The following is a 23665-nucleotide window of genomic DNA, read 5'->3' as shown; positions in this document are numbered from 1 at the left end:
GAACAAGAAAACCTGCTCTCTCGAAGAGCAGTGCAGGTGTCTGGGTCTACAGCCCTCCCAAGAGTCCCAGGAAAGGAGCCAAGTGTGGTGCTCAGATAGTGGTGATTTTATTTGGAATCCGAATACACAGCAAACTATAGATAGCCAAAATCTCCCCAACAAACAAAGGGAACAAAGAACAAAAAATAAATAAAAAATAAAAATAATTTTAAAAAAGGGAAGAATCTCTTCCATTTACCTCTGCCTTTTTGCTAGCAGGAATGTAGTCACTGTGCTCAGATTTTTTTTTTAAATCCCTCCTACTCTTCCTCCATCCTCCCCTCCCCCGCTCCACCTGCCCCTCCCCGTGTGAGCGCCCTCCCTTGTCTTCGGGTTCTGGTTCCCTGGTACTTGGTCCAGGCTTCTCTCTCTTCTGGAGGTAGTCCTGTCCCAGCTGCCTTAAGAGGGCGAGCTAGAGGCTAGAGGGAGAACTCGGCCGCAGGCGGACGGACAGGTCGGATCAGGGCAAGAAGGAACTGAACCAGTCTGTCTCTCTGTCTGTCTCTCTGTACTCTGTACGTCTCTGTATCTCTGTGTCTCTGAGTTTCCCTGTCTCTCTGTCTCTACACACACACACACACACACACACACACACACACACACACCACGTCCTCTGAGAACTCAGCTGGCTGCGACCGCGCACACCCCGCCCCGGCGCGCGTCCCAGGCTGGTGGAGCGCAGATCCAGATCCCCAGAGCGGCCGCCCGGCCGGGTGTTCCCACTCTCAGGTGGCACCGAAGGGAGAGCCCGCGCTTGACAACTCGGCTGCGCTCGCCCAGACCTTCCGCCCTCCGGCCGGAGAAGGAAGCTGAGCGGGCGCGGCTGCCACCCAGAGCCCACCTGCCAACCCTCGCGGACCCGCTCCGGCAGTGCCCGGCTCCCAGCGCCCGCTCAGCAGCTAGAGCGCCACCTCGGCTCTGCCGCAGTTCCTTCCGTCTCCCGAGAGTGTCCTGGGCGACCCGAAGTAGCGCGGCAGGACAGCGGGACTTCACTATGGCCAGGGCGCGCGGTCTGCTGTGTGTGTGGCTAGGTTGCTTCTGCCTGAACCTGGCACAGGGACAGAGACCAAACTTGCACCTTCCGGGACTCCGCGGGACTGAGCCAAGCGACCGCACGACAGGTGGTGGCCCGAGCCCTGACCTGCGGCCGCACGACAAGGTGTCGGAGCATATGCTGTGGCTCTATGACAGGTACAGCGCCAGCGGCAGAGTCCAGGCTACTCAGACACTGGGCTCGCAGCTCCCGGGTCCCCAGCCCCTGCGCGGTGGTAACACGGTCCGCAGCTTCAGAGCCGCAGCCGCAGGTGAGTGGGGAGGAGAGGGAGCCCATCCTGTCCCAGGGTGCAGAGGACAGCCCCTCCCGCTGTGCCACTCCGCTGTCTCACCGATGCACACTGTAGGGACCTTTCCCATATCCTGCCCTCCGGTCGCCTCTGCCCTCTCCGAATTCTCCAGGGGCGTTCTGGATAAGCCCAGTTTGAGCCCAGCTGAGACAGGAAAGCGGAAGAAAAGCAGGGGACAGTGACAGGGCTTAGTTAGAGATACAGCAGGGAAGAGGCCAAGGGATACCCAGTGTCCAAAAGCCCTCTTCTGGGCACCCCTACTGAGACCTTATGCTGATGATTAAACTGCTCAGCGGAAATTCCCTCCGATGGGCTTTGGCAGCGTTTAGATCTAAGTGAATGCCATTTTATGCCAACCCTGGGCCCAGAGAGAAAAGTGCACTCAACAGGCACTTCTCCAGACACAGAACTCACTCTTTAACTCTGCGACCTTTGTGTTGCTATATCTGACACTTTCTTCTTGATAGTCCCCTAGTGGCAAACACACAAGTAGAACCAGGTGCGTGAGTGTTTAGATTATTTCTAACCCATCTGGGCAAATAAGTCTTGCGTGGTTCAAGGTGGGAAGAGTTAGCTTGGGAAGAGACCGCCCGCCGGTGGAGAGTAAACACCCCTTAGTACCAGCGATGAAAATCTCATCTTGCAGTTTTTTCAACACAGATCCTTGAGGCTGAAATTCCCCCACCACAACCCTGCCAGCTCCTGTGTTGAAACAAACAGCTTACTCTAACAGTTTGAGGGCAAAATTTCTGGACACTTATTGTTGATCTGCTTTGAGGCTGCGCTAGGGTTTGTGGGCATTACCTTCAGGATTAAGGGAAGAAAACGTGATTGAAAAGTCTGCCTTCCAGACTTGGGCTGAAGAACAGTCAGTAGTGTTCATGGGTTGGTCGAGGCTGTGTCTCCAGTGTTCTGCTCCATTCTGTCCAAATCACTAGATGAATTTTCTCCTGACCTCAGTCATTAGGACTGGGGAGGGGGGGAGGTGGACGCGGAGAGGGGGGATATCCATCAAGGAAAGCCTTTGCTAGCCACTGTGAATTCACTCTGGAGCTCACGGGCGTGATGCCATTTACAATAAATGTGAGTTATGCTTTTAATGCAGAGAAGTCTTTAGCTAGAAGTCAAATTGCACTTGCTTCATAGACCCACGGGCAGGAGGATCTGATAAGAACTGTCCTCCTCTGCTGAGGACCTAGAAACCTATCCTGCCTAGTGCTTTGCATCCTAGCCACTGGAAGAGACCGCTTTAATAGCCCTGACTCCAGTGACCCATCTGTTTACACTAATGCATCACTGAGGGCAGAGCTGCTGTGGGACTCGATAGGTCTGAAAGGAAGCTGGTGGGTGGGGGGAGCAGGTGGCAGTAAGAAAGATATTTAAATCATCCTGGCTTTGATAGTTCTGTTTGCTTGTGTTCCCAGAGAAGAGTTGACAAGTGACAAGCCATTTTTTTTTTGTATCAACGGATTTTATTTTTAGTGCGTGTCACAATGTTTGAAGGTAAAATTGGACTTTTGTGTCTTTCATACATATTGTTGAGCTACTGATTTTAGACTAAAGTCCCGGGTAAGAACTATTTACCATCTGGGCTCTTGCTCTTTCTACTCATTATAATTCCAGTGTCCATGATCAGTCTCACTGTGTCTTATATCATCACATGATAAACTCTGTAGCAGAGGCCAGACACTCCCTTGAAATGACGGATTGCCCCTCGGAACATATATACAAGGCCCTGATAAGAAAATAATCCTTTAGCATCCTACAAACCCTCTTAATGACTTATTTATCCAATGTAGACACTGGGCTTTTTTGTTGTTTGTTTGTTTTTGTTTGCTGTTTCTTTTTTCTTTTTTGGTTTGTTTTTGTGGAAGTTAAAGTGTCCTGTTACCTTCTTAGAGACTCATGGAGAGGTGGTTCAGGTTGGACTCTTTCCAAGTGTTTAGCTGCTCATACCAGTGAGACATGCTTCTCTCTTCCTTCATCGGTACCACTATCCTGACACGCCCTTGGCTTGGTGACCCGAGATGATGTTGGCAAAAGACTCTCTCTGAGTTAATCAATGAGATTGGTTTTTCCAGTCCAACGTGCTTAAGTTCCACGACATATGCGCTTCTTTCTACCAAGGACATTACAGGTTTTGTGGGAGGTCAGGTGCCTGCTCTCTGTAGTTCGCCCACTGGTCTGCCAGGCTCGCTGAGCGAGCACTTATTCAGGCTGAGTCTCAGCCATTTGCTCCTTGGAGCTCACCCGAATAAAATCATTTATTGTTCTAACCCTAGAATAATGTGAGATTTAGCTGCTGTGGTCTCCCTCTGATTACTTCCCTGATGGTGGGTGGCAGTGATCCTAAACACACTTTCTGCTAACCTCTCTTCTCTCTCAGCTCCGGGAGGTTGGTATGCCAAAGCCATAAGCTTGGGGTTACAAGCTTTTCCTCTGATAGGTGAGAGTTTCTGTAAAGGTGAATTTTATCGTTCCCTTTGTAAAAAGTGGTTCACAAAATTAGGGATGACGAAGAAGCCCAGACTGTTAGAAGCATATCATCTGGAGACAGAAGGGTACAAAATTAGCTTTTATTTTAATCTTGCTTTAAGTTTGTCCTTAGTTACTCTGGGCTGACGTAACATTTTCCATGAAGTTTTCTCCTGTCCTGATCCTTACAGTACCTAATTCATGCCTCTTGCTTCCATAGACGCTTGACCCTACTTGTCTTACTCATAGCGTCTCTAGGAATGGAAGCTTGGCGTTCTTATTTTAAAGCCACCGCTCCTCATGACATGCAACTATAGAAAGATTACATCCCCGTGGGTTTGTGCCATCTTTAAGAAAAACATATTTGCCTTCATGAATAAAAAGAAGGAAATACTAAAGTAGCTCAGACTCATACTTGGATGTTTTTTGCCCCAGCAGAAAAGGACCTACTGTGAACCAAAACATTTCAATATAAAGAACTGTGATTCTGCCATATTTCTAAAGAGCAATGCTAACCTAGAAGTGCACCAGGAAAGTTGACATATGACCCAGGCCTGAAAAATCACTACTTGACTTGAAGCCAGTGCCCTGAAGAATACGTGGATCAGTGGGAAAGGGCACGTTGTTGTTGTTGTTGTTGTTGCTGTTGTTGTTGTTGTGTTTCCATGGCAACAGAATGCAATAACTTTATTGGGATATAGTTATCAAGATTCCGGGCACCTAGAAACAAGGCTTGAAGCTACAGAGTGCTTGGCGTGTATGATGTTTTTATTTAGAGGACAATAGTACATCTGGAATAGAGGAGCTGGGATACGCAGCTGCTTTGAATTACACACTACTTTGAATACATGATAGCCTCTAATGAAGTCTTACTGTAATAGGCAGGACAGCTTTACAATCCCTGACATTTAAAAATCCATAATACCATGAATTCTCAATTATTTATGCTGGATGGAAAGGAAAAAAAGAGAATGAATTATATTTTTTAAAAAATAATTCAGATGTAGCTTTGTAGTGAAGTTACACACACTCAAAGACCCCGGGAGACCAAGGGAGGTCAGTGTGAAAAACTCCTAAGCCGATAATTCATTCAAGCAGATGATTTACTCAATTTAATGCACTAAAATCTATATATAATAAGGAACTGAGAGGAAGACATACCTTACCTGAGCCATGGAAGTTCCTGAGTGCTCATTTGGTTGTTTCAAATATTTTTAACTAGAAATATGAAGGCTAAATTTACTTTTAAGTATTTTTGCATTATAGACGTTTGCATTAGGAAGGCAGATTGAAGAGGACAGGTCCTTTCATGGAAGCAGAAATGGTCATCATGATATATCTGCTGGACAAAAATTAGCATACAGAGCTGATCACAAAACTCATTCTTTCTAGCAGCCCAGTCTTACTTCATAAAAGAAAACGTCCACAGAAAGGGGTCTCTGGAAGGTATTGGATAAAACTGGGCACCAAGGTCAAATGAGTTGTAAAGAATGAACTGTGTGGAACATATTGGTCCCTTTAAGGGACCCTTAAAAGAGCAGGTTTTTTTTTCTTTTTCCTCAAAAGAACCTTCTGAGAATTGTGGCCCTAGGATGTCTCCTTGGAAAAACACTGGGTTAAGAGCATCCTAATTCACCATAAAAGTAGATCTGCAAAATTCAGTGATGGTCACGCTGCAAACAGGCTAGGCCCTCACTCCACAGTGGTAGGGCCTGGGGAAATATGATTTCATTGTCACTTCTTAGATGTAGGTCCGCTTGGCACTGCCCTGTCTTCTTTTTTCCAGGTTATAAACTTCTGTAACTGAGGAGTCTCCTCCTCCTCTAGATTAGTTTTCTTTCATTGTTTTCTTCTCTGTGACTGATTTTGTTTGTTTTACAGATAGCATAACAGCTTGAAAGGGAAAAATTATCTTATTTGTGGAGCAATACAACAGTGGGAGTGAGTGCCACCTCACTAGTCTCTGGGTCAGCACTCACCTTGATGAAAGAAACATTCACTCAAGACCTCTGTCAAGTCTTTTATTTAATTCCAGTGTTTTTTGTATTAAACAGAAATACTATTGCATTCATTGTCTATGATCTAGCCATATTTCTGTGCTACACTATGGGACAGAACTTTTATACCCAAAATTTGATGATTTTTCCCTTTTGTTGAATTTAGTGTCTTCATCATTTTATTGTGATAGTAGTATCAGAAAGTTTGCATTCTTATGATTATGAGTTATGTCATTAAACAGAATTACAGAGGGGAAGGAGGGAGGGAAAGAGAGAGACAGAGAGGGACAAAGAGAAACACACACAGAGAGAGAGAAAGAGAGAGAGAGAGAGAGAGAGAGAGAAGGCACGTGTTGTTTGTGTAAGAGAATGCCATGGTATGTATATATATATATATATATATATACATATATATATACATATATATATATATATGTGTGTGTGTGTATATATATATATATATATATATGCCCTTGTAAGCCAGATGAGGGTGTCAAATCTCTTAGAGCTGGGATGATGAGAAGATGGACCATCGGCCCTCCTAAGGCTGACTGGCCAGCTCTCCTTCCCTTTAATAAACCCATTAGTAACAAACACCCTACAGGTGAGAAGAACAATCATGCAATTTTCATAACTTTCTTCCACCAGGGAGAAAACACTCTCCTTAAAGCCCAGCACGCTTTCCAAAGAGAGGCTCACCACGGTACAAGCGAGAGTCTTTCCTTTGTCCACTGCGATGTCACTAATGGAATAGTGACCCTCATGTCAGTGAGAGTTGCTTATGTGAATCCCGAACAACCTGGGGCCACTCCAGAGCGGTGTTTCTTGGGGCTCAAAAGCTCCCACATGCCAGGCGGAAGCTCAGACCCAAACTCCACCCCCATAACTCGCTTTGGGATGTCCTATATGCTGCCGAGTTCTCACAAACTTCTAGGTGAAGTCCATGTTGTCGATCCACGCCCCATACCATAAGACTAACCAGCCTCAAGAAATGTATTTTTAAAAAAAAATCTTTGCAGCCCTGCTTTGCTCAGCCACCAAGGGTAAGCCAGAACTAGCCACTTGTCGAAAACTGGGTTTGGAGTAGCATCATTTATACTGTAAGATGAGTTCTCTATGTCCACAACGTCCCACAATGCCCTGTGCTCACCAACACATGCTCGTTCCTGACGTTTCTGGTGCAGTGATGGTTTATGGGAAACAAGGATGGCAAAGCTTCTGAAGAAAACCATTCCAGGATTCTAAACTCACACTGAATCTTTACATCGACTCTTTCAATTGCGTTTCCGTCTTTTTTCCCTGGGAGACAGACGCTGGCTTGGTTTGCCAGTTTCACAGATGAGAAGTTAGGACAAGCAGGGTAGCCAAGACCGGGGTTTAAATCTAACTCTTCAGCTCAGCCAACAGAAAAAGAAAAGCTTCCTCTCCGTGAAGATCATTTAGCTCAACTAGGGCCCGAGTTCAGCAGCTACACTCAAACACGGGTCTTCACAGGAACTCAGGAAATGGCGCCATGAGGTGCTAGGAAGGAAAAATAAACGATAGTGTATACCGCACTCTAGCTGTTTAAAACAAGAGGGCTGAAGAACAACAACAAATCTAAACACACACACACACACACACACACATATGTAGTGTGTGTGTCCCTTACTTAGTAAAATAAAGAGAATTAGCTGAAGTAGTTAGTTATACAGTGTGATAATTTTGCCCAAGCCCTTTAAGGGATAGTATTTCCAGTCTAGCCAAGGTTAGAGAAGAGGCACATTGAAGGAGGAGTCACCAGATGCCACCATCACTTCACTCACGAGGCTATTTTAGATAAGTGAAAAAGAGATCTCGGCCTTGAAAAGCAGCCACTTTGTCCCTCGTGGAGGCTTCCTCAGAGGTGATGTATCCAAATTGCCTGGCGCTCTCTGAAGCCTGCTGGGGGGTTTACATCCTAATGGGGGTGTTAAAATGAGAGAGAAGAGAGTAAGGATTTTCTTACCTAGGCAGCCTTTGGAAGGCAGGGTTTCTTTCTCATTTGGCCTTCACAAGGTGGAGGTCCTGCCACAGTTTGCCACATGGTTTGAACTCAATAAGCCTCTCAGGTGAATCGAATACAGTGTTTAAGTTGCAAGATCAGAAAAGAGAGTGGAAATGCTACCAGCCAAGGACACCATCTTTATAGTTAAATCAGTCTTAAAATAATTTCCAGTAGAGCATGCTATCATTAACCTAGAAAATGAGAATATTCTACTTCATAAAATATCGGCATTAGATAATTCTTCTTTTGAAAAAAATGACCAAGAAGGAAAAAGAGGGCCCTCAGATTAAGAATGGTTTTTACCAGCTTTGGGGAATTTGAACTTACTCAACAAACTCTTCACTTTGGTGGTAAGTAGAAAACACTTGAACTTGGTAAATGTAACCGGTGTTTATTTGACATGTTGAACAAATGACCTTCAGTCTATAAGTGAGACAGGGTGTAAGCAATAGGTGTTCAGGGAGTCGCAGGACCCATCTGCCCTCTCCCCTGGAGTTCACCGACTAGGATTGCCCTTGGGCGGAGGCTCTGTGCACATCAACAAGCAGTGAGCATTTTTCCATTCTAGGAACACATACATTATCTCATCTTTGGCTGGTGTTTTGCTCTGAACAGAGACAATGGCTGTTTGGGGATCCCACAAAACTTAAGCATTTGACTGAGACTTCAAAACAACACAAAATGCCGTAATTTATGCGTGTTTCAGAGCCTCTGTCAGGAAAAGGAAGGCAGCCTGAAGAAGTGCTGCCTAAGGTACCAGCAAAGGACAGTCAGCCAGTGACTTCTGTGTGCTGTCCCCACCTACACCCCCACAGGAAGCACCGGGCCTTGCTAGCAACTCGACTTCCTTTGGAGAAAGAAACAGACTGGGCGTGGAGTCCTGTGCTTAATTATATATTTTCAGTGTGATCGAAAGATTTGTTTTCCCCTCCTTCCTGGGGATTAAACCGTCCTCAAGCTTCCATTGAGTCTATTTACTTTAAAATCAGACTTCGCACAGAAAGCTTTTCCTTGCGTCTGCTGATTCCCTTTGAAGGCGTTCTGTGTGGGTCAGTATGAACAGGAACTGCCTTTACTTCGCTCCTGAGATACTGTCGCAGCTAGTCACAGAGGTGGATGAACAAAAGCAGGACAAAATGGGGACCCCCCTAAATTAGAGGCTAACTGCAAGCCCCTCTCAAATCCGAGTCCACTCCCTAAGCTCAGTTTTGGTTGTGTTTTTAAGAAAGAAACGGAAATGAATCTTTCACCTTTATTTAATGACCAAACCCCTTAGAAAGATCAGTGCAGGTAACAGGCAACCCCAGCTCCCCTTCCAACAGCTGCTAAGGAGCCAGACGACTTCTGTGCTCTTTCATTTTGAGGCAAGTGAATAAAACTGCTATATTCCTTTTACACAACAAAATAAAAGGCACTTAATGAATTCTGCTGAAGGGTCAAGCCCTACCCTAAAGTTAGGAAAGTACAGAGCAAAACATGTCAGCAAGGAGCACACCCCGTCAGGAAGGAGTCCTGGAGTGATCACAGAGACAGGGTCCGAGTCTGTGGATGTCAAGATAGGCTTGCCTTTGCTTTCAAGGAAAAAGAAAAACCATCTCAGCATTGGGTACTAGCTCAGTGTTGGAGCCTATCTGTCTTGCTCAAGACCCTAGGTTCGAGCTCCAGCACGGAAACACACCTTCCAGTTCTCAGATATGATTTAAAGTCAGAACACAAGGTCTTAATTGTCAACACTGACCAGAGAGAGGGCAGTAGCGAGGAAAATTGAACTTGTTCCGAGTTGCTACCAAATAGAATGAAAATGGCGCCACCTATTGGTAGCTGTATTTTTAATTACAAACAGTCACCACGTTCTCCTTAAAAAGAAACCTGCTTTTCTCCTGGAACTCCCATCTTAATCAGGAATTAAGAAGGGAGTTCCAGGACCAAGCACGCTGCTGCACGTGCATGTGTTAGGGGCGGGGGGGGGAGGGGCAGTTGCTATTTGCTGCTAGGCAGACTAAAGTGCATGAGCTAATTTTGTAAGCTAATAAGATCCATCATTTTTAGTCATATTATAATGTCATTGACACTTAGAAAAGTGTCAAGTCCATTTTAGATTTGTGATTAGAAAATTTAAACCCATGTGTCTACATAGTTAAGAACACAAAAGTGGATACTGAGATACGTTCCTCTCACTGATATTTAAACTTAGATACCTAAGTGTGTAACGAACGCTATATCAGAGCCGTGCATAAACAGAAACACATGCAAAATTCCTAATTTTTTTTCATTTCAAGAAAACAATTATTCGAAGGTCAAATGGGGTGACTTATGCCTATAGTCCTACATTTCAGAGGTTGAGGTAGGAGGACAGTGCAAAACTGAGTTCCAGTCTAGCCTGAGCTGTAGTTTGAGACCCTATGTCAATAAAATGATCTGGGAAGTTAAATTACTTTAACATCTAAAAGTAGAAAAAGTCAGAAACTAAATGCTCAGTAATTGCCACGGGGTTCTCACAGAGAGCATCTCTCTCTCTCTCTCTCTCTCTCTCTCTCTCTCTCTCTCTCTCTTTCTCTCATAACTTTACTCCTACAATTTCATAACATATGTAGTGAATTTTAGTCATTTTTACCTACCCCAAGTTTGTCTGTCTTGTCTGCCTTCTTTCTCTCTCTCTCTGAACCCCTTCTTCTTCCCAGCTTTCAAGAGTTTCTTTCATGGCCATGGTGAGAGGTTCCTTACCAGCGTTCATATGACACTTAACTATTGCTATATACCCATTTGTTCAATGCCACGAAACTCTTTATTCGATGCGTGTAATATGTTGCATTCTTGTCTGTATGAGGTCTTTGAAATTCAGGGAGTATCCTATACTGTCAGCATGTACCAATTAGCCACAACCATCCCAGATCGTGCAGTTCTGGTTAGCGGATGGTAACGAGCCTGTGTACCGAGTCCTTTATGGGCGTTCTTGTACTGAATCCTCACAACATCTCTGTAGCTAGCGCTACTACGTTTGCTTTGTAAGTGAGGAGTCCAGCACTTTGGGAGCTTGGGTGTTGGCTACAGTGCATCTGAGCCTTCATCATGAGGTCGTGACTTTGAGATAATGCACTGGGGCTGAAATGAGGGAGATGGGAGGAGGCGATGTGACAGAATCCCCAGAGTCGATTGAGACTGAAGATTGGACATGGGGCGGGGGTGGGGGGTGGGGGGTGGGGGTGGGGAAGCAAGACAAGCTTACCAAGGGAGACCATGATGCCTGGTCCTTGAGCGCTCATCCATCCCTCGCTAGTGTGTTTGTGGGTAACCGTTCATTGCCACGTACTAGAAACAGGGTGTGTTCTCTTCCTTGCATTTTAAGTGCCCCTCAGCTATGTGGAGTTTGGGGGGGGGGGTGTATGTTGTGGGGACTGTGCTGAATTACGGGCAGAGCCCCTGGACGGCCTGATGCCGTGGCTTTGTTACAGAGGTCTGTAAGATATTACTCCAGTGTCATGGATCATACGAATGTGTACAAATGGCAGTTTTCTCCTTTGCTTCACACAGTGTTAAAAATGAGCAAAATATGTTTCCCATTGCTCTTTCCCCCGCCGCTTGGGGACCTGATGAACTCATTTTAAGTTTCCACGTCTTTATAAAAATGTTTTGTTTTTTGCTGAAACGTGTTTTTGATCAAGAACATAATTTCATGATTGCGTGTCTGTTTCTGAAAAAGTATGTATATGGAGCAAGTGCATGGAGGCGGGCTCTCTGAGACAGACCCCAGGGGCGGGATTCTTCCGGTCCCGCCTCAGCCTAGCCGGAACTCACTAGGGGAATCCTGCAAGGACTGGTTTCTACCCTCACTAACTAGCAGCTACATTACCATTACGTATTTCTCACTTATAAGAATGACAAGTGTGCTTTAGCAACTTGGCTTATTTTTCTTGAACTATTTACATTTAGAGTTTGAACTCAACGCTGAACTTCAGACAACAATGCTATGCTGTTACATTTTTAAAGGCGTGGCTAATTTGTTCAGTCACAGGATCCAAATTCTAAGACCTTACTCACCCAGTCCATGTTTTGTAAAGTAGGTAGAAGGAGCTGTAATTCCTATAATAATGACAATACAGGCTCAGATCACACCATTAATTTACATTTAAGAAACATTAGAACATTTATGAACGTTACCCATATCCCATTAATTCTGATGATACCAGAGATAGACACTGTAGCCAATGACTAGCCTGGTGCCTTCCAACAAATTAGATGTGACTCCTCACACAACAATTCTGATGGAAAAGCAATAGTGGTAACATAGGCGAGTGATTGATAATATGACAATAACCGCTCATCTTCAGGCTACTGACGTGAGCTTCAGGCTTCCAGAGAGTTAAAAAAAATGGTGCACCATGCAAAGGGTTTGCATAAATAAACAGTCATGGACAAACTGTGGTCTGACTGTGTGCATTGTTTCAGTTCTAGTGACTCCAGGTGAATTCTTATCCTTTGAAAGGACATTATATTTCCAAAAATGATTTCTCCTATAGGGGCATAGGAACAGTTTCAGCACCTACTACAATGAGGTGATCATTCTGTTTTACATGATATCCCCATCATAAGGTCAACTGTCCCGTAAGGTTTCTCTGTTACTGGAATTCAGTGTGGCTGCATGTCTGGGATTCTGACTGTAGACCTGCAAGGCCCCTTTGGAGGAGGGGTCAAGAATGTGGCCCTGGAGGAGCTGACAGTGAAACACCCTATTTTCTCTTTTCTCTATGCCTTCCTACTTGAAGGGGAATGAGACAGCTTGTGTACATTTGGGCTTTGTCAGCCTGTACCACAAGATTTCAGGCAGACAGTCTCTCAGTCAGTAACGAGTCTAGGTCCTGATTGGTCAGTAATCAGATCCATCTTAAAGGAGAGATACAATATGAATGCAAAGATGGCTTCCATAATGCTCTCCATGGTCTTGTGACCCAATGGGGAATCCATGTTTTTTATCCAAAAACAGTTTCTGAGTGTCTGTCGCAATAGTCTTTCCATTTTTATGAATGGGAACATTAGCTCGCCCAGAGTTGCAAGGCTAACAAGGGACCAAACCCATAATTAAATCCAGTCAAATTGGAAGCTCTGCGCTTGCACTAGAAGGATGAGTAAATGGGTCACCAAGGCTGCTGTGATGAGGGGCAGTCTGATGAGGTACCATCTTGGCATTCCCCAGAGCTCACACATCCCCCACTACCACACACACACACACACACACACACAAAGTGTACTGGTGTACTATAGTTTCTGTACATTTATGGTGCATCAGCAAAGAGCAAACAAACTAGAAAACCTGTCCGTTCTTTGCTGCACTCTTTTCTACCTTTTAAATTAACTCCTGTCAGCTCGGAGAGTTGTTTCTAATAGAAATCCCTCCAAAAGCAAGAATCTGCATGGAATCTGCTCTTTTTCCTCCCTCCTACTACCATATACCACCCCCCTTGCTCTTTTTCACTGAAGGTAAATTCACATAACATGAAATTAACTATTTTGAAGGGAACGGATGTCTTCAGGACACCGCTCCGTTGCAAACTCCGACCGTTTCCCAATATCTCCATCAACCTGAAATGAAGCTTCAGAACCATTAGGGACTTTCTTCACTTATTCCCAGTTGCCTCTTGCCCCAGGGAACCCCTCTGCTCCTATCTTGTGGATTTAACTATTTGGAAAGCATGTACAAATGAAATTAAACAGTGAGTGCGCTTTGACATGTGGTTTCTTTGTCTTGCTTAACTTTTCCAGGCCCATCCATGCTTTTAACACATATTAGTATTCCTTTGTCATAGGAACAGTGTTCTGTTTCATAGAAACACCACCAGTTGCTTATCTGTTCAGCAACCAAAATCCAGCTCTTGGGGTCAGCTGTCTGTCTATGTGGTCAAACCATACAGCGACAGTGTGTCATGGCTGTCAGAAGACATCACTCAGCTCTTAAAGGCCAGGAGCCTTATATCCTGGTATATGCCAAACGGCACTGCCATTTCTATGCCAGAAAGCATGGTAACTAGCTGAGAGAACTCACAGGTATCTATGACGGCCATTTGGACTGTTCCTACCTTTGCTCTGTACACACTTATCTGAGTGCTTGCCTGTTTCCTGTTTCTGAGGAACTGTTTTATCATATCACACACACACACACACACACATACACTCTAATAATTAGAAAGAGTTCCAGTTTCTCTCCACAACAGCCTTTCTGGTATTTGAGGCCTTTGGTTGGTGGTGGTGATAGCTGCACTTCTACAGTATATATCACATGACCAAGGTTTTGATTTTTATCTCCCTGGTGATTTTCTTCATGTTTTTACGTCCACATCAGCCACATGTATATATTTGATATATAGAGATAGATTGAAGATACATCTTTTCAAGTCCTCTGCGCACGTTGGCATCCCTGTTGTTGAATTAAAACTGTCACTTGTGCATTGGCTTCTGGCTTAGATGCACACACAGCAAATATTTTATAGTGAACACTTGATCACGTTCTGTAGTGCGTCCTTCCGTTCTCTTGGTCCTTACCTTTGGTGCGCAAACATTTCAACTTTGATGAAGTCCATTTTACTTTTAATCTTTTATTTATTGATCTGTTTTCCCTTTTGCTGAATGCATTTGGTGGCATATACATGAACCTGTTACCAAGTCTAAAGTCATGAAGATTGCCCCGCCCCGCCCTATCTCATGTTTCCTTCTTCTAAGGATTTCATGGCTTTAGCTGTTACATTTAGAGCAGTGATTTATTTTGAGTTGAATTTTGAATGCTGCATAAAATAGTAGTTCCTGTTTACTTCCATTTCTCTCCTTTTCTCTCCTAGGAACTCTTCAAAGAGAGGGGTTGCACACTTTTAATCTGACATCTCTAACCAAGTCTGAGAACATTTTGTCAGCCACGCTGTATTTCTATATTGGAGAATTAGTGAACATGAGCTTGAGCTGTCCAGAATCCCAAGGATGCTCCCATCACACCCAGAGACAACACATCCAGATAGATCTCTCTGCATGGATCCTCAAATCCAACCAAAGCCAGCTCTTGGGTCATCTGTCTGTAGATGTGGTCAAACCTTATAGAGACAGCGTGTCTTGGCTGTCAAAAGACATCACTCAACTCTTAAGGAAGGCCAAGCAAAATGAGGAGTTTCTCATAGGATTTAACTTTACCTCCAGAGCACATGAGCTTCCCAAGAGGATGCTGCTTTTCCCAGAGCCATATATCTTGGTATATGCCAACGATGCTGCCATTTCTGAGCCAGAAAGCGTGGTATCAAGCTTACAGAGACACCGAGATTTCACAGCGGGGACTGTGCCCAGACTGGATAGCCACGTCAGAGAAGCCCTCTCGGTTGAGAGGAGGAAGAAGCGCTCAACTGGGGTCTTGCTGCCACTGCAGAACAATGAGCTACCTGGGGCCGAGTATCAGTACAAGGAGGACGGAGTGTGGGAGGAGAGAAAGCCTTATAAGAGCCTTCAGACTCAGCCCCCCGAGAAGAGCAGGAACAAAAAGAAACAGAGGAAAGGGTCTCATCAGAAGGGACAGACACTGCAGTTTGATGAGCAGACCCTGAAGAAGGCAAGGCGGAAGCAGTGGATCGAACCTCGGAACTGCGCCAGGAGGTACCTTAAAGTGGACTTTGCTGATATCGGCTGGAGCGAATGGATTATCTCCCCCAAGTCATTTGATGCTTACTACTGCTCCGGAGCCTGCCAGTTCCCCATGCCAAAGGTAGCTTCTCTCCTTCACCTTGTGCTCAATTTATTTTTGCATGGGGCAGAGGAGTGTGCTAAGTGTGTGTTTTCATTTAGAAACCTCTGTGCAGACCTTTGTTTATAACATTCTAAAGTTTAAAAAAATATGGGCAATGTGGTTATGCTTGGGTTTTCTTTGATGACGGTTAAATGCAAGATGAGGTATGAAGACTATGAAAAGCATATGTGCACAGTATGCATTTTTTTTGTTTCCAAACATGGCCTATATCCAGCCATGTAGTCACTTATAAAGATACACCTGTCCACAGTGAGCAGGCCCCAGATTTCAGAAGCTGACCTCTGAGTGGTAGTCCAGGGCTGGAGGGATATTGTGGAAACAAGAGGAAGGACTATCAGGTGTGGCATTCTGATGTAGAGTGTTTTTAGATACGAGGTTTCTCTCAGGCTGAGCTGTCCAGGTGTGGGTCAAGATCAAGGTCTAGTAGGTGAGCAGGCCTGAAACCCAACAGATGATTATTTCGTTTGCTTGACCGCTAAATGCAAAAAAACAAAGGCAAAACAGAATGTGATGGTGGTGCTGTCTCGGCGGCGGCGGCCGGCCCTCTCGCCCTGTCTGAAATTACCTTCATTTATTTCAGAAGCCTAGGGGACTGCATTTTAGATCAGCATATTTTCAGAAGTCTTTCCAGCTCCAGTGACTCTCCTTCAAAGCAAGTCCAAAGGACAGCTCCCTAAACAGTACACCTTATGGGAAAAGTTAGCTCCACCCTCCACATCCAGTTAACGTACTGCTACACCTCCATCTCAACTTACAACAGCTTAGATCTCCATGTCAGATCACACAGTGACCAAATGGACAGAATTTAAAGAAGGAGGAAAAACACATTTTTTAATAAAATATGAATCAGTTCTTTGCTGCTGCCTAAAAATAGAGAAAATGTTCCTTTGCCCCTTAGATTGTCACCTTCACCTAGGGGGTCTTTATTATTGCATTGATAGTCTAAGATCTACTCCTAGAATCGCTGACCGGCGTGCACATGGAAAGGGCTATACACAGGCCAGGTCAGACTCTGGACCAGTAACCTGTCTGAAATCCTATTTTCCTCATTCGTTGTTTCTATCTTTCGGGGGGGGGGGGGGGTTGTAATTTCTTATGTTAGAAATCGGAACATGGGCAGCTAAAGAAATGGGAAATGGCTCAGTAGTTGAGAGTGCTAGCTGCTCTTCCAGACATCCTATATTCAATTCCTAGCAAGCACATGGCGTCTCACAACCATCTGTAATGGGATTTAATTCACTCTTCTGGTATGCATGAAAACAAATCACATGCACACATATTTTATATATATATACATATGAATAATAAATAAATAAATAAATAATAAATAATAAATAAATATTTCTTTTAAAAAAGAATCCAAACATAAAGTAAGGATTATGAACTCAGGACTGTGTCAAGTGCCCTATCTTATCTGAAGAATCATAAAGGATCTTCACAGCTCAGACAAAATTTGTTCAACTGGGATGATACTTGGAATCAAAGATGGTGGATGTACAAAACAGAGATGTGTCCTGTTTTACAGTATGGCTTGCTTTGTGACACTAAGAAGTGGGAATGTAACCCAAAGCTGACTTTAAATTCAGCGTGACTGATTTTTAGGTAGATCTTAGGATTAGTCCAAGCAACCTCCCTCCCTTACTCCCAGAAGATGGATTTCTTCCGGGTAGCTTACACAAAAACGTCTTCTGTTGCTTCCTCACTCCAATCTCCGGGCTCCAGAAACCACACAAATGGAGATGCCCGATCCCTTTGCTTCTCATCCCCCCCTCCCCACACTCTGGATGGCTCCGCCTCTCTCTCCTCTTTCCCAACTTGTGCCCCTTGGCTTCCTTGTACTTCCTTTTGCTGCTTATGACCCACTGTCTCTTTAGAAGAACTCTACCGTGGTTCCTAGTGTCGAAAAGAAGTCATCCCTAGAAGTTGCCAGGGGATAAGTTAATAACCACAGAGATAAATTTATGGAGAGGCATACGGGAGGAGCATCTGCAGAATCAACTCATCAAGCTTGGTCACAGCGGGAATCCAAGATCTTGGGGTCCTATTGATCCATAGAATCCGACGCCGTGCGTGAGTGCGTGCGTGCGTGCGTGCGTGCGTGTGTGTGTGTGTGTGTGTGTGTGTGCTTGTGTGTGTGTGTGTGAAGTGGAGGAGGTCACAGCGGCTTCTGTGGATCTAACAGTGTCGAAGGTTAGGCTGCTGGCTCACAAAAGTCTCTTTGGGACAGCGAAGTAACTGGTTAGTTCCTTTTGACTTAGATGTTGGTTCCACAGGACTAAACGATAAAACTTTCTACCTATTCATTTTTCCTCAACACAGTTAAGAAATGAAATACTAGGGCAGACTTCTTGGAATGGGCGCTCCGTACCTACCTGCTGTTGATCTAACGAGTGGCCATTGAGGAGACCCAAGTGGCACAGTAGAGTTGATTATGTTGGTGCCTAAGGAAGCTCTGCATAAGGGAAAGCAAGCAAGCATGCCAGGAGGCAAGGCAAGCCACCAGGCAAGAAAGCGTTTGTAAAAACGTCAGCCCCTTTCCCAAACATCACAAAACTGAAAAGAGGATTTCTCCCTCTGGGTTCAACAGCCCATGAGCTCTTCCAGAGAGCATCTTCCCCAGGGCAGGGGTAGGGTCAGTGGGAGACAGAACGAAAAGAAGACCCGCTGCAGTAACAGGACTCATCACATTTATTGAAACTTGGAATGGCTGCGCGTAGCAGGGATACGTGTGGAGAGGTCTTTTCTCTGAGGTTGAGATTTCCCCTTGCCAAGTCGAGAGCGGAAGTTTGGGTGTTGCCTTGTGTGGAACTGCTTAACTTTTAACATGTATTAGGGGGTTCCCTTTAAGTTCTTGTGACTTAGTATCTTTTGGTCAGTATAGTAACAATGGAGGATGGGGAAAAGGATGTAAAGGGGGTGTGGTTAATACATACCGCTGTGGTGGTGCCTGCCTTTAATCCCAGCACTTGGGAGGCGGAGGCAGGTGGATTTCTGAGTTCGAGGCCAGCCTGGTCTACACAGTGAGTTCCAGGATAGCCTGGTCTGCACAGTGAGTTCCAGGATAGCCAGGGCTACACAAAGAAAGCCTGTCTTGAAAAACTAATAAATAAATAAATAAATAAATAAATAAATAAATAAATAAATAAATAAATAAATAAATAACGTATGGCTGTTTAGCAAGTGCCTGTGGTGGCATCCAGCATGAGATATTTAACTAAAAATATAGTCTGAGCAGCAGAGGAAAATGAAGGCTCTCATCAGATCAGCACAGCACACGTGGGCTGACTGAAGAGCCAAAGAACTCTCAGACTCTAGATATACATTTTGCCTCAGAGGAAAGTTCTCCCAGACCAGATTCCTCTGTTTAGGGGCCTCCCGTTTTTGGCCTCCTGGACGAACGCCTGGCCTATATGGCGGGGTTCTTTGTCTGCAAAAGTCGACAACCTGCTCTATAATTTAGAACAGCTGTGTTCTGCCTTTCCCAAATTCCAGGCTTTGCCCTTTCACTGATTCCAATTAGATAGTTTCTGGGCCATCACACCCATGTGGGCTGGACTGGAATAGTGTAGAGGAAACCTCATGGCCCAGGTCAGGAATGAAGCTCTCAGCCGGTGACATACTCTCCCCTTCTAATGTACTGTGATCAGATGTAACCAGAGGACAGCATCCACGGCTTGGCAGGTGCAGGCCTGGCCCCAGTAGATTTCATTCACAGACACAACACTTTGGATTTTTCCCCCTGATTTCCAGCTCTTATGGCCAATCTGTTCTCCCCGAGAAGGACTCTCGGAACGATGCCATATGATGAAAACATTCCCAGATAGGCAGAGCCAAGGTCTGTGCCTCTGCCTCCCTCACCACCTTAGCAGCAATGGAAAACAGAAATTTCAAATGAAAACGATCGAGCCATTCATTGTTCCTGACAGAGATCCAAGAAACCAACAAGGGTTTAGAGGAATAAAGTTAGTTCTGCAAGGAACTGTGCAAAAGTTGGGAACAGCAAAGATATAGAATTAGGCAAAACATGATGGAAATCATTTGAAGCGAGGACTCCATATAAAGAGATTCACACTTAATGAATGCAAAATGATAGTCTCTTAAAGATCTTCCAGTTGTAGTCTCGGTCACAAGGATGAACACCATAAACAGGAAACTTGACAAACCTCGGCGGAATTACACCTGAGTGGTGGCGGAGGCGCACCCCGTTGTGGGAAAGTGAGACGGGTGCAGAGAGCAGCTCGGATTTGCACTTGTGACTGGTGTCATCTCTAAGCTTCAAAGAGAGCAGTGAGAAACAGGATCCGAGCTGGAAAACAACAATTGTTACTGGCAGCATGCTGAACACCAGCAAATGACAGCGTGGGTTACGTATGCGTGATGTGACTGTTTCTGGTAAGGGTAGCTCCGTCAGAGGATTCCATAGCAAGAACATAGGGGATACTCCCTAGTCATCTGAGAGGTCCCTGATACAAAACACCCCAGAAGCAAGGGCTTGGGCCCAATTCTGGTGAGCCCACTGGAGATTTCCCAGATACTCATTCCTACACCCATCCGTTCTGACTTGGAGAGGGAGAGGGAGAGGGAGAGGGAGAGGGAGAGGGAGAGGGAGAGGGAGAGGGAGAGGGAGAGGGACAGGGACAGGGACAGGGACAGGGACAGGGACAGGGAGAGGGAGAGGGAGGAGAGGGAGAGGGAGAGGGAGAGGGAGAGGGAGAGGGAGAGGGAGAGGGAGAGGGAGGAGAGGGAGAGGGAGAGGGAGGGACAGAAAGGGAGAGGGAGAGGGAGAGGGAGAGAGAAGACAGGAATTTTTCCTAGGTAACACCCTTGAATATTTTCCACATCTACACCAAGTCACTTGCACAGAACCTTTTATTTTCCTTGATAGGAGTTAGTCCTCATAAATGGGTAAAACGGAGGGCTTACTGTTTCTTCTAAGTATTTCAGCCACTTACTATTGCTGCAGTGTCTAGATGCATGGAGGGAGGTGGCGCATTGCGGCACCAATTGCTCAAGTACTCATTTAATTAGGGCCACCTACATACATGACACCCAGGCATTAGGCATTGACCATAAAGAACAACAACAGACAAACTGGCTTCGACTGCCTCCGACACTTCAGCAGCAAGCTGTTTGAAAGGGTGAGTCTTTCTAATAGCGTTCAGTCAACAGAAGTGGAAACCGACAATATTGATGCCAGCATGTGCCCTGCTGTGTTCCAGTGCTAAAGGCCCTTCCTGTAAACTTCACAGACTCATGGAGGTCTTTTCTTTTTGTTCATAAATGTTAATTATGTGGAATAATGGGAATCACTGGGACATTTTCATAGAGGCTTGAATCCTCTTTTGATCCCCACATTTTTTCCTAATAATTTTCATCCTGTGAAGTAAACACATTTTAATACAGGACAAACAATACATAAAGTACAAATTCTAGGAGCTTTTTACAGCTCAAGGTGAGAATACCTTGCCTTGTAAGCAACTGGTACTGATTAACCATTTAATTAGCCAATTAAAGCTATTTTTTAAAGAGCAAGTTACTAGGAAGCAAGAATAGTAACAGCCCTGTACTGTTAACGGTAGTTTTTTCTTTTTTTTAAATGTTTTACAAACATTGAACCGCTGTGTATGAATTCTTTTCACTGAAATGGAAAGATGTAGTGATTCAGACAGCATTTCCCTTCTCCTGCCAGCGCCGGTCCTTTCTTTGACTTGCTTTGATTTTCTGAGAGTACCTCAGCTTCCTCCATCACTTTCTTTCCTTCGGCCTGGATGCCCCCTTAACCCATGTTCCGTCCTGGTGTTCTTTACAGGCTGGGAACTGGAGTCCCAGTTCATGAATTCAAAAGCCTCTGAGCCATAAGAAGTAAGAGTTTTAGCTTAAATAAAATTGTCCACTTTGGGCGAATTATCCTTCCCAGCTTGGCTGTTTGGCGGAGAGTCCCACGTAACCCCGGTGTGAGCTTCAGCTGCCTGCATAGCTGAGCCTGGCCTTGAACTCCTGAGTTAGGACTGCAGGATTGTATACATGGTCCGCCATTTTTATTTTATTTTATTTTATTTTATTTTATTTTATTTTATTTTTTATTTTATTTTATTTTATTTTTTGAGGGCCAGTTGGGGATCAAACCCCATTTTGAGCCACAACCTCAGTCCTCAAATTTCTGCTTCCAAACGTATTTAAAAACAAAACTAATCGCATCTGCCTAGGAAAAACCACTGGAAGAGTTGTTCCTGGGCATTGGGACTTCTCTTCTGGAGTTCTTCTGACCACTCTGAGATTGGCTTGAGATTGGGACCAGTTTCAATACTTCTAAGGAGGGTAGAGCTCTACATTGCTTTCTAAGTAAAATTAGTTCTGTTTTCTCAAGGCTTCCTTGATCAAACTCCTGTCACCCATATGAAAACCTTAGACTCACCCCCCCTTCTTTATTCCTGAAGGACAGTTCCATCTTAGACTACCAAGCCACCCAGTTTAAATTACCCATAGAGCAACAGTGCCCCCCAGTGGTCAATGGTGTCGTCTTGTCAACCCCAATCTGTAGTCTGTGGATACTTGTGTAAATGAGAGATTAATCCTTTTGACAACTATAAAATAAATTAATAATTAGCCTTTACTCCACCTACTTTAATTTTAATAACAGTGAACAATTCTCCTTTATAGTTGATGATGGTTACTGTTAGTGTGTTTATTGGAGTTCCTTAAAGGATCATAGAGGGTCAGGGACAATTTTTGTTGTTTTTGTTGTTGTTTTAATTAAAAACACGGAGAATACATTAATTCCATGGTTGGGAGCTAAGTTGTTTCTAATTAAACGATTCCTGCTAACAGAATGGAGTTCAAAGTTTCATTGTACTTACCAGCTGTTTGACTTCAGACATGTCATTTAGCTTTCTGAGTCTCTGAAAAAAAAATGTGACCAAGTTGTTGTGAAGATTAAAGGCACCACCTACAAAATTCCTGGACCCTAGCAGGCGCTTTATAGATGATACATCCTTGGAGGTAGATGAGTCTGGGCGGAATATCCAGTGGCCTTTCTAAGACTGTTCAAACAAACTCATTGTATGTGATGAGACCGGAGGAGAGCAGTTTCACCTAACATGCTGCTCTCATTTCTCTTTCCAGTCTTTGAAGCCCTCGAATCACGCCACCATCCAGAGCATAGTGAGAGCGGTGGGGGTCGTCTCTGGAATTCCTGAGCCTTGCTGTGTGCCGGAAAAGATGTCTTCACTCAGCATCTTGTTCTTCGATGAAAACAAGAACGTCGTGCTCAAAGTCTATCCTAACATGACAGTAGACTCGTGTGCTTGTAGATAACCTGGCAGAGAACACACTCAGATGCTCCGTTCAATCATCAGTTGGGTTTTATGGACTTTTTTATTTTTTTGCACTGCCAATGCATTTTGTCCCCCCCCCCCAAAAAAAATGTCTTATAGCAGAAAGAAAATGAACAAATAGATTGAAGATTTCCACAGAACAAAACCGGACTGGATTTTCCTTTGAATGTAACTAAAAGTAAGATCTTTAGCAAATGTGGATATCTATTTGCTTTTTTTTTTCTTAATCACATAAGAAAAATCGCTACTCAAACTGCTTTTAGAAGTGTTAGAGGACACATTGACTTATTTTTGTATTGGGCTTTAAGGCTAGGTGGGAAATAGCAGCAATAACTTATTGTTTGTCACTACTCAGAAAGATGAGAGGGAAGTAGATCGTCGGCTTGTAATTTTTTTTCACTAGGCTTCTAGACTTAGGCTCCTGCGCAGTCAGCAAGCTACAAAGCATCCATCCGACTTTGATGCTCACCGGGAAGATTTCTGAGTCTTGTTTAGCCTCCATTTTTCTCCGCAGTCACGGTGTGGGTCGAGCAGAGTGTGAGTGTGAGTGTGAGTGTGCCAGCTTGCTATACCTCTTGTAGGAAAACAAAAGTTTCCTTAATGTGGTTCTCTAGCTGCATCCTCACGGCATTGCTTTGTTTTGGTCAACATCATATTCCGGCGAGCACCGTCCACTG

The 23665-nt window shown here is 44.6% G+C and overlaps 1 protein-coding gene across 1 annotated transcript; it reads left to right on the top strand.

Annotated features, from left to right (window-relative positions):
* Positions 1–405: 405 nt before the first annotated feature.
* Positions 406–23064, top strand: Bmp3 (bone morphogenetic protein 3). Its single transcript, XM_052199254.1, has 3 exons — positions 406–1343; positions 14708–15612; positions 22777–23064. The coding sequence occupies exons 1-3, from the start codon at positions 1034–1036 to the stop codon at positions 22966–22968; spliced, it is 1407 nt and encodes a 468-aa protein (XP_052055214.1). The 5' UTR covers positions 406–1033; the 3' UTR covers positions 22969–23064.
* Positions 23065–23665: the final 601 nt, after the last annotated feature.

The sequence above is a fragment of the Apodemus sylvaticus genome, chromosome 11 (assembly GCF_947179515.1).
Source record: "Apodemus sylvaticus chromosome 11, mApoSyl1.1, whole genome shotgun sequence".
NCBI lineage: Eukaryota > Metazoa > Chordata > Mammalia > Rodentia > Muridae > Apodemus > Apodemus sylvaticus.
This window is presented reverse-complemented; position numbering and strand designations above follow the sequence as displayed.

What these genes read in the sequence shown, in the direction of transcription:
- Bmp3 (XM_052199254.1), top strand. Translation starts at nt 1,034, where the DNA reads ATGGCCAGGGCGCGCGGTCTGCTGTGTGTGTGGCTAGGTTGCTTCTGC. An exon ending in CTTCAGAGCCGCAGCCGCAG is followed by an intron (nt 1,344 to 14,707) that starts GTGAGTGGGGAG and finishes TTTCTCTCCTAG; the next exon opens with GAACTCTTCAAAGAGAGGGG. An exon ending in GCCAGTTCCCCATGCCAAAG is followed by an intron (nt 15,613 to 22,776) that starts GTAGCTTCTCTC and finishes TTCTCTTTCCAG; the next exon opens with TCTTTGAAGCCCTCGAATCA.